A 12214-nucleotide genomic window follows, 5' to 3' on the forward strand; every position below is an offset into this window, starting at 1 on the left:
CCAGCTTTCGCCCGCCCGCAGCGGATGCCCTCGCCCATTCTCGCCGTTCTCGATCTGGCGCCGCTGGCTCTCCAGGCCCGGCACCGCTTTACGCTGTGGCTCTCGGTCCTCGGCCGCAGCCGCAGCCGCCGGACTCTCTGCCACCGCCGCCATGGCCGTTCGCCCTCCTCTCACAGTCATCGCAGCTGGGGATAGGAAAAGTCCCCATAAATGCTACTTCCGGCTTCTGTCCCCGGAAACGGAAACAGAGCCCCCCAAACAGCCGGGGGGCTACTGCCATTTTGAAAAGGGAGCCCCGCTCGGACGCGTCGAGGGGCTAGGCGGGCATCGGACCTTGGGCGGTGATCTCTGCGACGAATAGGCGGGGTAAAGCCTCCAGTTGGGACCTAAAGACAAAGGTGTCTTGTGGGATTCTAACGCCATGTTGAGTCGGGGCAAACGGTTCTGTGGAAGGTGCAGGTAGAGGTCCCCGGGGTGGACGAGGACATGTATTGGGGAGCGCTCAGAGGAACACAAAGGTTCCAGGTCTTCTCGGTCCCATGCTCTGCTGGGGACCGCGGGCCCCTATCCTGGGAGCGGCGTTTTTGCTAGCCTGACCAGAATACCCTTATTTCATTGCACTACCCTTCCCTTCCATCAAAACCTAATGCAAAAGAGGTCACCACTTCCAGGGCGCCGCCCAGCCCTTCGGGCCTCTTCCCTGGGTGAACTAGATTTATTCTCTTGATAAACGTGTTGAAGGCAAGTCAGCCCCAGGCCAGGTATATTTGTTGGAGTTGCAGTACTAATAATAGTTGACCCTGTTTAGGTGTTTTATTGCACGTAAATAGTAGTCTTAGGCAGCAGGTTGCCTATGGGCAACAATGGGGATGCTGAGCACCAGAAACGTTAATTCACTTTGCCCCACCTAGTAAGTAGTGGAGCTGTGGTTCGAACTCAGGAATTCCAGTTCCAGAGTTGGCACCTTAAAACACCAGGCCAGAGATCCTCAAACTGTGGTCCTAGGCTTTCTACCGGTTCAGGAAACCCTTTCAGGGGGTTCACAAAGTCAAAACTATTCACAACAATACTTTTTCATGGTCATTCTCTCTTGCACATGCGGTGGAATTTTCCAGAGGCTGCATGACATAAGCAAAAGCTCTTTGGATGTCCTCAATTCTTAAGAATATAAAGGGATCCTGAGACCAGAAGTTTGAGAACCAGTCCACCATGCCAGGGTTTTTTCAGCTTAGGCACTGTTGACATTTCTCTGTTGCAGGAAGCATTGTAGGATGTTTAGCTGCATCCCTGGCCTCTGCCCGCTAGCATCCACCAGTTGGCACAACCAAAAGTGTCTCCAGACGCTGCCAGATGTCCTCTGGGGGTGGGGGAGATTATCTCCTGCTGAGAACCAGTGCACTAGACTATGCCAGCCTTTTCTCTGCTAGAACTCCCAGCCCTACATGTTGGTGATAACTAAAATTTCCCTCTTTGGCTCTCTACATCTACCTGCCTATTGGCTGTCCCCACTTGACCATATCACAAACTCCCCAAGACAGGCTCATGACTCTGGGTCTGTTTCAGTGATTTCCTTCACTATCACCACCCATACCCACAGGCAAAAACACACCTTGCCTTTCCACACCTAGGCCCAGGCACACACAGGTCCAGAATACCCTTTCCCTGCACAATTTCAAATCCCACTACCACCCATACACATGATCTTATGATTTACCTGTTTTCGGTTAACTTCTGCAGGGCAGGGATTGTATATTACTGTGATTCCAGCCTCCAGCTCAGACCTGGCACAGGTGAGGGGGTCACAACTCAGTTGTGCAAACTTTGAGGGAGGAAAGGGAGCAGCCCTTTCACCTGGGGATCCCCGAAGTGGCATTCGAGTTCCGTCTGGCACATGGCAGATAGCTGCTCTTCAGGCCCAGCTGAAGCTTGTCAGATTCTCTGAATTGACTCTTATTGCCCCTCTGCAAACTCCCCCTCCGCATTTAATTGATAGCCCATCCTTCCTACAATCCAACAAGAGGCCTCCCTCCCTAGGCCTAAACTTGATTTCTCCGTTTTCCAGAAACCAACATCTGCCCACACCAGGTACCCTACCACTTCCCAGAGCAGTTGGATGAATTCTAGTCCGGCCTGGCAATCTTGTCCCCTTTTGCAAGGTCTTCGTTTTCCCCACCTCCCTTGCTGCCAGAGGTGGCCATGTCAACTGATTCTAGCCAAATGATGGCATAAGTCCGCTGACGAGCTTGTGGAAGTTTCAGCCCTGTTACAAGGATGCGGTCAGGTAGGGAGGGTGATGTTTTCCCTGCTTGCTTCCCATCTTTGGGGACATGGCAGCCATCATGGAACTATAAGGCTGCAAGCTATCACCAAAGTGCTTACAGGGACACAGTAGAGGTCCGTCGGCCACTGCCACCGCTAGACTTCAGTAACCAGTCACTTAAGCTTGCATCTCCTGTAGCATTTGCCTGCCCACCCTACCTCTTCTGCCTGGAAGTCTATCCTAGGCTTTGCCCAAGATGGTGGACAGGGGCTAGAACTCCCAGGACAGAGGAAATCAAAGCCTAGACTTGAGACCAAGTCCCAGGCTGTCTCTTGACCTCTAGCCTCTCACAAACCACTGCATCCTCCCCAGGGTCATCTCATACATGTCCATGGTTTCCATTACTTCCTAGACACCAGTAATCTAAACATGCAATTCCATCAATGGCCCTACTCCTGAATTTGATCCATGTATTAAAAGCATTCCCCTATGTACTCAGTGGTTCAAAATCTACCCTCCTCTCATATTCCCTCTCCAACTGGCCTTTCTCATGCTCCCAGCCAGACATGTCTTGGTCATACTGGGCCTCTCTGCCTCATCTCCCCAACTCATTTTATTGGGCCTTCCAAGTGTCTTTCAAACAGCCTCTCTACACCCACCAGTCTACCCTCTATCTGGCTCCCGCATATTCTCAGGTAAATCTGATTCCTCTCTCCTTAGCCTATGCTCTTATACAGCCTGCCCTGCCTGCTTCAACTCGATGTTCCACCGTTGTGTGCAACCCCTCAGATGCCTTTTTCATAGTCCTGACGTGTCCCTGGCCCACTCCCAGTGCTCTTCTAGACGATGGGGACCAGGTATGAATTCTCCAAGGTCCCAGTACTCACCCTGGGTTGAGCCCACCCCCACAGGGATTTGCAATCAGGTTTTTCACTTTAGACTTTTTAATATTTCATACAGCGATTATGGTGCATTCAGGAACCCACCCCTCCCAAACCGCCCTAGGAAGGCCCCTGCCCTCCCACCCCATTTGAGGGCCCCAGGGTTTAGAGTGAAGGGGAGGTAACCACCCATCTGGAGACTGACCCCAGAGACTGTCCCTGCCCTGCCTCATCTTCCCCAGGGGTTAGGGGGTAACGCCTGGGCACACCCCCCCCCCACCATGTGCCCCTCTGTCCCTGCCTGTGTACATATACACACTATGGCTCCTCGCTGAGTTGGTCAGTTCCTGGCAGGGGCCCTACTCAACAGCACCGAGTGGGATGGGGGCAGGAGGGCTGGGCTAGGGAGACCCTGAGAAGGAGGCCCCTGCTATGGGACTGCAGGAGGGAAAGAGTGGGGGCCCCCCACCTCATCCATCTCCCAGAGAATCTCCAGTAGTCCCCAAGTCCCCCTGCAGCTGGGGATGGCAGGTGGGGGTCGGAAGGCGAGTGGTCGAGGCATGCTTTCCCTTAGCTGACCCCAGGGTCTGGTGATGGTCAGGGTTTTGAATAGGGGTTGTGTCCCTGCCATGGAAAGGCTGGGAGCGGGGCTTCATTGCACAAAATACTGTGGGAGGGCCACACAGTGGGTGGGGCCCAGCCAGCCTGTATACAGAGATATTGCATTTAAAAAATGAAAACCTCATTTAAAATAATTAAAAAACAACAATGAATGAAACAAACAAAAAGAAAAAGGCCCACACAACATGAGGCAGGTGGGGCAGGCAGGAAAGCAGACAGGGGAGCCTCAGACCCAAGGCATCACCGTGTCTTGTCTGAGTCGAGATCCCCAGCCTGGGCTAGCTCCAGACCCCTGGCTTGCCGTGGGGTAGTGGTCCTGCGGGGGGTGGGGCATGATGGGGAGGGGTATAGGCCTGGCCTCAGTGTGGGAGGCTGGCACGGCCATGCTGTCCGCCGGCAACTACCGAGACAGAAAGAGAGAGAGACACACAGACAGACAGACAGATCAGGCGAAGGAACGATGAGAACTTTGTTAGCACCCAGCAGACAGGCCAATGGGTGGGCCAACAGGCCAATGGTCGGGTGTTCAGACAGGCAGCAGGGGACATGTGGGCAGGCGAGCATGAGTCAGGCAGGTAGGCAGGCAGCAAGCAGGGAGGATGATGCAGTTGGGGGCTGCCCTGTGAGGGGTATGGCATCCCTCCAGCTGCTGCCTGCTGGGGCCTCGGTCTGTGGCTTAGAACTCGGTGTCCACCACTCGGAAAGCTGGCCTGCCTGCAGGGGAAAGCAGAGCAGATGGCTGTTGGTGAGCAAGCAGGTAGGTGGACGGGGCAGGGAAGAGGGTGAGGGCCACAAGTACACTTACCTGAGTCAGGCATTGACGAAGACCGAATGCTGGCCTCCTTTTGTAGCTGGATCTCCTTTAGTGCAAATATGGAAGTAGCTGTGGGTGGAGGAGAGACAGGAGTGGGGGCATGACCCATGAGGCCACCTAGGACCACCTCCCATGTGGCCCCGTCAGGGAAATTAGAAAAAGCTGCCTTTTCTTTGAGAGCCTTGACTTTCATCCATCAAATAATCCCACACACAAACCAGCTACAACCAGGGAAAATGGAATATAGACTATTACATGACACCAAGAAATCACTAACTTTGTCAAGTGCGACAGTGATACTGCGATTACCACCTATAAAGTCTAGACAATGGATGGTGTTTGGGATTTTTCTTTTTGTTTTTTTTTTTTGCGGTACGTGGGCCTCTCACTGTTGTGGCCTCTCCCGTTGCGGAGCACAGGCTCTGGACGCGCAGGCTCAGCGGCCATGGCTCATGGGCCCAGCTGCTCCGCGGCATGTGGGATCTTCCCGGACCAGGGCACGAACCCCCGTGTCCCCTGCGTCGGCAGGCGGACTCTCAACCACTGCGCCACCAGGGAAGCCCGGTGTTTGGGATTTGATTGAGATTAATCCAATCAAATGTTAGCGTGATAATGGTATTACTGTTACGCTTAAGAAAATATTTTAGAGATACATGCTGAAATTGTTTATAGATGAATGATGTATCTGGAACTTGATTCAAAATAATCAGAGTGATTATAGATAAAACCTGATTGGCCATGAGTTGATCACTTGTTGGAGTACCTGGGGACTCATCATATTATTTGGTCTAATATATAAATATATCTAACTTTAAAACGTCCATACTAAAAAGTTTTAAAAAGTCAGACATAACGGAACACGCCATGTGCCTCCATTTCTGTAGGGGACAGGGACAGGGAAAGCATATCTATGCTTTAGAAGTCAAACTAGTGGCAACTTTTAGAGGGGATGCCAGGAATAACTGAAGGAGAAAAGAGGGCACTTCAGGGGAGCTTCTCACATCCTATTTCTCGACCTGTATGCCGGTTACACGGGTGTTTAGTTTGTAAAAATTCATTGTGCTATATGCTTATGATCTATCATTTCTCAGTATCTATTTCACAACATTTACTTTTTTTTAAAAGGTAAAGTGATGTTCCATCGGTTTTTATGTACGTTTGAAAATTTCCAGGAACTGAAAACTAAAAAACTCTTCTGTAATGAACAACACATCACACACGTGAACAAGGGCATACCCCCCCACCCCACCCCACCCCATCCAAGGTGGCAGAGCCAGAGCCCAACACAACCTGCCCAGCTATCTGCAGCAGTCCTGTTCCCCAAAGCCCCCCACCAGCCGGTCCATTCCCCAGCTCCACTCACTGTCAGGAAGTTTGTGGATCCGTTCCCCCAGACTGAGGAAGAATGGATGTTTCATGGCATCTTCTGCGGAGATCCGATTGCGACCTTCAAACTGAGTGTGTGTGTTGGGATGGGGGAGTATTGACACTTTCAACAAGTAGGCTTCTCTTCCTCCCCGCCCCAGATCCTGCCCCTGTAGCTCCCTGTTTCCCCACACCTGGAATCCGCTAGGCCCCAAGGCTGGCCCAGGAAGATCGTCTCACCTGCAGCAGCTTGGTGAGGAGGTCAGCCCCGTCGCTGTCAAGTCTACCACAAGGACAAGGGGACCTGTTTTAAACTCAGTTTGGGTACTCTGGTCCCTAACACCCACCTACCCACCAGCCTCACCGGGGTGCATGGCTCAAAAGGGCCTCGGCTCGGTACTTGGGGTAGTTGTATGTCTTGAACTCTTCATTGGACAGGATGCCCGGCCATGTCTCCTCAGTTGGGGTTCCTGGCGGGGAAGTGGAGTTATCCTAAACATCTCACAGGGCCTCCCTGCATGTCCCCACAGCTCCTAGGGCTCATGCCTCCTCACCCAAGATGCGGAAGATGAAGTGCAGCTGTTCCTCCACCGTGGAGCCCGGGAAGAGGGGCCGGCCTGTGGCCATCTCATAGAAGATGCAGCCCACACCCCTGGGCAGGGAGGGCACAGTGAATATGTAGGCAGTTGGCCGGTTGGCTGTTGTGACCAAGCCACCCCCCTTCACCGCATGGCCCCTGCCACACTTCGACCTGTCCTCACCACATGTCAATCTGAGTGGAGTAGTCCGTGGACCCGAGCAGGATGTCGGGGGGCCGGTACCACAGTGTTACCACCTCATTGGAGTAGGTCTTCGTTGGAATTGACTTGGCCCGGGCCAGGCCTGGTAGGTGGAGAGAAGGGGCAGCTGGAATTGAGGAGGTTGTGGGCAGTATTGGGGAGAATGCAGTTAGGACTGAGGGCATCCTAAGCAAAGCCTGGAGGGGCTGAATGGGAGGGACTGAGACCAGGTGGTTGTGGGGAAGGGGGAGGCTGGGAGAGTAAGGCTGGGGGATCACTGGGAAGAAGGCAGAGGCCAGGGGTACCAAAGTCGGCCAGCTTGAGCTCTCCTCTCTCATTGATGAGCAGGTTCTGGGGCTTGAGGTCTCGGTGTAGCACCTTCTGCCGGTGGCAGTAGGCCAGGCCACGGAGCAGCTGGAACAGGAACAGCTGGGGACCCAGGAACGGCAGGCAGAGGTCAAAGAGTATCCAGCAGCCTGACCCCCAGCAGGCACTGCTCCCCCTCCCAAAGACAGGCACTGAGCCCAGAGCCTTGTCTCACAAAAGAGGATAGGGTCCCAATGCCCTCCAAGGGCTCCCAGCTTTTTTTTTGGCAAAAAAGCCAAACAGGAAAAGTCTGTTTCTGGGAGATTTGTGGGGTGGAGTGGGTGAGTGAGGGGCCCCCTTGTGCCCCTGCTTCCTGCCCCACACCCACTTTCACATTGTGCATGTTGATGACGTTCCCACAGTCATCCAGGTACTGCTTCAGGTCCTTGTCCTGAGGAAAGAAGAGCAGGTAGAGGAAAGAGGGTCACATCCTGTGGCTCCTGGCCATCTCCCCACCTCCCCCCAGGACCCACTGCCACCCAACCTTACCAGGTACTCAAAGACAAGGGTGAGGGACTTCTCCGTGTGAATAATGTCGTGTAGCGTGACGATGTTGGCGTGTTTGAGGTCCTTGAGCAGGGACACTGCAGGAAGCAGGGGGGTGGGACAGGGGAAGAGTCAGGGCCCACCCTCAGAACAGAGGCAAGGAGGAGGACTAGACCGGGTCGAGCCCAGATGGCTTGGGGTGGTGGCTCACAGCCACCGGCTCTAACCCACCTGATACCAGGAAGAAGGTGTGTCCCCAAGTTCCAGATGTGGAAACTAAGGCTCAGAGAAGAGTATAGAGCAAGAACCTGGGATTGCAGCCCCAGGCTTATGTGACACTAGATTTTCACAACCAGTTTTTGGTTTCTGGAAAGCGCCCTTGCTCCAATCCTCAGTACACAGATCTGCAGCATCGTGTGAAAATGAGTTTGCACACTCAATTACTATGCAATTCAGATTCATTCCATGTGAAATTCTGACTAGAAACTATTGTGTCAAGTAAACTGGTGAGCACTTTCAGGGATATTCTCAGAACCAAAGCAAGCACCCTGCTTTACAATTCACCTACCTCTTCTCCACACAGGAAGATTCCTGGTTACCCTGATTTATTATCTGGATATGTGGCTGATGGGCACTTTCTCATGAAGCCCAGAACGTCAGGAGGGAAGTCCCAGAACCCCTAGTCCCTGTCCTCACTATGGGTGTGTGTGTGCAAGTGTGTGTGTGTGTGTGTGTGCGTGCACGCGCACACCATGGGGAGAGCCCGGGAAGCCTGGGGCAGATCAGATGGGGCCTGTACCTTCCCGGATGGCGGTGCAGGGTGCCCCCTCTTCGTGTTCCAGTCTGATCTCCTTGAGTGCCACGAGGTTGTCTGTGAGCTTGCTTTTGCCTTTGTACACGGTGGCATAGGTACCCTGGAATGTGAGGAAGAGTGACAGGAGACGAGCTATGAAGCTGCAGGGAGTTCCCACGGACCCCCAGCCCTACCATGGGCCTCCTGGCTGTCTCTCACCTCTCCCAGCTTGTCCAGCTTGATGTAGGTCTCCAGTTTCCCAAAGCCAATCTCAGACTGTGGGGCAAAGGAGGCAGGCTGAAGTAAGCTCAGGGGAAGGGACTGGGAGGAGGAAGAGGAGGAGACAGGAAGAGAAGACGCTCACCAGGCTGACACGGCGGAGGCGGCGGCTGAGGGGCTTGTCGAAGATGGGGCTATTGAGGGTCAGCTTCTCAAGGTAGCCCTCGGGCAGCCGGATGTCGGCTGGTAGTGATAGGCGCTTGTTGATGTCCTGGCAGGCAAACAGGACCATGAGCTCCAACTCCCCAGGTTCGACCCTCTTTTCCAGCCCCGCCACTGCCCGGACAGGGGGTTCAGCACCTCAGTGGAGATCTTGCGTGGGGGATGGTTGCGCATGCGCACCCTCACTGGTGACTGCACCTCATCCGAGGACGTGGCTGAAGCCTGGTCACTTTCCCCGTCAGACCCCATCTTCAAGTCCTCGTGTACAATCTCTGGTAGTGGGGACAGGGGGAGGGCAGGCCGGGTGGGCTCAGAAGCCCCAGGACAAATCCCCCCACCCTCCCGTAACACATTCCCTCATCACACACGTGTGCACATGGCCCCCAGAGCAGCCTGGAGTCCCTCATGGAGAGGGTGGGAAGGCCCAGGGAGGTTCACACAGGTCAAGACAGGTTGAACTGGGAAGGCAATAGTCACCTAGTGGAGCACCCCGCGTCAGCGGCGAGCTGAAACTGCGGCTGGCCCAGAGCCAGTGGGCAGGCAGCAGAAGTAGCCAAATGCCCTGGGAAGGCAGGCCCAGGGCAGGCAGGTGCCAGGAGGCCTGAGGGGGGTGTCACAGAGCGCAGGAGAAGGGCAGAGGGAGGCTTGGGGCAGCTGTGGCAGGCGGGGCACCCTTCCTCCCCGCTGAGGCCTGGGCACAAAGCCAAGGAAAGGGACACAGATGGACAATAGAGAGAGGGTGTTGAGAGAGGATGGCAGAGATGAGGGAAAAAATGGAGAAAGGAAAATGAAAATAACGCAAGTTTAAGAGGAACTCAGTTGGAAGGCAGCACCCCTGGGACCAGTCTGGGAGTGGGAATGGTCAGTGGACCCACCTGGTGCAGAGCTGAGTGGGCCCCGTCCAGAGCGAGGTTCACCAGGGGCAGCACGTGTGGGGCCCTCTCCAAGGTCACTGCCGCCGCCACTGCCACTCTCATCCAGGCCTATCTGTTCAGGGGCACCATTGGTCTTATCTACACCTCGGCCCCCTCGGAGTGTCATTGACAGCTGCCGTTTGATCTTCTTCATCCGATCCATGGCGACCTGCGCAGGGGGTATGGATGCGAATGGGTCCCACATTAGCATTTGCCTGACACCCATAGGCCCCCTAAAACCCATGACAACCCAGTGAGGTGCACTGACATGAACCTGTGTCAGTGCCCACCCAACCACTGTGGAGTCCTGGGACCACTCAGGATTCCTAGAAACCTGGCATGGATGGAGACCCTTGTCAGTGCCTGCCACCTACGATGACCAGCCCCAGGGCACCCTGCTCCTAAGGAGCCCACCTGGGTACTGAGGCTTGGGTGGCTGGCTGAGGGAAAGGGCCCAACTGGTGGCGTGTTGGCCTCTATGGGGGCACCCTCACTGTGGAAGCAGAGGCTCCACAGCAGGCATTCTCGGGTGCAGCAGCACTGATGGACCTAGCCATTGGTGTAGCGGGGGGCTCGCCCAGGACGCCGGAACCACTGACACGGCCCCGGGCACACCCACAGAATGGCATGTTCTGCTGGCACCAGCTCACATCACCCCCAACTGCCAAGGCGGAACGCTCCCCGCGACCACAAGGACCCTCCTGCCTCCCCCAGCAGCCATGGTCAAGGTGGCTAAAGGATTACCCCAGTGGGCTACCCAGGTGAGGGGTGCAGGGAGAGGGAGGGAGAGTCCTGCCCAGACCTAACCACTGGGTGGGGTTGCGGGGGGATCTAAGTCTACCAGCTGTCCTGGTTCCATCAGGTTGAACCCAGATTTTACCAGATTTTTACAAGCCAGGTCACATTTCTCCTCTACTTGAGAACATACCACATGTCCCTTATCACCCCAAATAAACGTCTCAGTCCTTAATGTGGCCCACAAGGCCCCCATTCACACCATTACCTCTCTGGCCTCACCGCCCCCTCGTTGCTAATTGCTGTTCTGAAACCGCACCCAAAAGTCCCACCTCAGGGCCTTTGCAGTGGCTGTTCCTGGTACTTAGAAGACCCTTCCCCTAGATTTCAAAATAGCTCACTCCCTCATCCCCTTCAGGCCATTGCTCAAATATCACCTTTTTCACAGATAACCACGAATAACCCTATTTAAAATCGCAATCATTCTGAGCCCCCTCACCTTGCCAATTACCCCCCCAGCACTTATCACCTCCTCAGAAATGACACCATCTAGTTACTGGTTTCTTTATTCTTTACTGTCTGTCTCCTCACCACCATAACTAGAAGATCAGCTCCGCCAGGGTAGATTTATGTCTGTTTAGGTCACGGCTATATCCTGAGGACCTGGAACAGTGACTGACACAGAGTAGATGCTCAAAAAGTGCTTGTGGCAGAAATTAATGAAGCAGGGGGCTAAGGGCCTAGGACCAACATCTGTCAGGGTGAGCAGGGTCAGTCCCTGCTACTCATGAACAACCCCAGACAAGGTGACCCAGGGACACTGGTATCAGCAAGAAGATGGGGCTGCTAGAGGGAACGGGGCCACCAAAAGGCTTAGGCCAGCCTTCTTCTGCTTCCTCCTGGGCTCTGGGCCAGCAAGGAGGGGGAAAGACCTGGCCCAGGAACCATCTGGACTCACAGCAGGGCCTAAGATGGCCCTGGGCCCAAGGGAAGTGGAGCTAGATAGAAGGTTGACGATGAGGCTGGGGCTGGATTCGAAAGAGAGAGAAGTGGGTCATCTGTTACCTTGAAATCAGGTGCTTACCCTAGCGATCCCCATACCCCACTTCTGCCTGCCTGAGCTCATCACCCCCAGAAGGGGTAGAGGGCCCAGCCTAGCAGAAAGATCCAGTAAAGAGGATGAAGTCCATCCAAAGAACCCAAGATAACAATAACAAAAAAAATCCTGACCCAAGAGGCTGAACACTGGACCTGAGGCTGAGGAAGGTGAAGCATGGCCAGCTCCCAAAGACTGTTTTCCATACGTCCATATGGCATGGATACCCAGTCGCTTTGCCTGTTGTGGCAGGGAATGGGGAGCTGGGGGGACTGTAAGTAGAGCTGGACGGAGGATGAGGAAGGAACCCGAAGGAGCCATGGATCCATGACCTCTAAGCGGTAACCCCAAGGGCTGGACATATTCCAGAGTTCAGTTTTGGGGTGATTTTAGGGAGACAGGGTACAAAATCTGTGTATCATGCAACGCCCCCAGCAGGGGAACCCTGGACAGGGCCCTGTGAACAGAGACACTTGAACATTAATCTGCAGTAAAACTTTTAAATATCATTTCAGTTTTCTGAGATTTTTAGGTTTTAGAATACTGAAGGAGCAAGAAACTGGATACACAACCCCACTCTGAGAAGGGCACATGTCCGTCTTGACCCCCTGAGGGGATGCTTCCATCCTCAGAATACTTCCACACCCAAGGATACTCACCACC

At 54.3% G+C, this 12214-nt stretch overlaps 1 protein-coding gene across 19 annotated transcripts in view; it reads right to left on the reverse strand.

Moving 5' to 3' along the window:
- Nucleotides 1–12214, reverse strand: part of CDK16 (cyclin dependent kinase 16) — a 96420-nt gene that overhangs the window by 78042 nt on the left and 6164 nt on the right. For 17 of the 19 annotated variants that reach the window (XR_012329183.1, XR_012329180.1, XR_012329184.1 and 14 more), the window contains exons 2-16: nucleotides 9682–9889; nucleotides 8945–9078; nucleotides 8730–8855; nucleotides 8585–8641; nucleotides 8372–8486; nucleotides 7576–7670; nucleotides 7415–7477; nucleotides 7026–7149; nucleotides 6703–6823; nucleotides 6496–6593; nucleotides 6306–6411; nucleotides 6182–6224; nucleotides 5940–6030; nucleotides 4568–4645; nucleotides 2–185 (exon numbers count right to left, since the gene is read on the reverse strand). Coding sequence is in view for 14 of the 19 variants with exons in the window: in XM_073798916.1 (XP_073655017.1) it covers nucleotides 2–185; nucleotides 4568–4645; nucleotides 5940–6030; nucleotides 6182–6224; nucleotides 6306–6411; nucleotides 6496–6593; nucleotides 6703–6823; nucleotides 7026–7149; nucleotides 7415–7477; nucleotides 7576–7670; nucleotides 8372–8486; nucleotides 8585–8641; nucleotides 8730–8855; nucleotides 8945–9078; nucleotides 9682–9883 (1637 nt within the window). In the remaining 5 variants the exon portion in view is untranslated. Of the gene's footprint in view, nucleotide 1; nucleotides 186–4207; nucleotides 4477–4567; nucleotides 4646–5939; nucleotides 6031–6181; nucleotides 6225–6305; nucleotides 6412–6495; nucleotides 6594–6702; nucleotides 6824–7025; nucleotides 7150–7414; nucleotides 7478–7575; nucleotides 7671–8371; nucleotides 8487–8584; nucleotides 8642–8729; nucleotides 8856–8944; nucleotides 9079–9283; nucleotides 9417–9681; nucleotides 9890–12214 lie in introns of those variants that run through there. The other 2 variants (XM_073798924.1, XM_033850100.2) reach the window with 2 other exon arrangements.

The sequence above is a fragment of the Tursiops truncatus genome, chromosome X (assembly GCF_011762595.2).
Source record: "Tursiops truncatus isolate mTurTru1 chromosome X, mTurTru1.mat.Y, whole genome shotgun sequence".
Taxonomy (NCBI): domain Eukaryota; kingdom Metazoa; phylum Chordata; class Mammalia; order Artiodactyla; family Delphinidae; genus Tursiops; species Tursiops truncatus.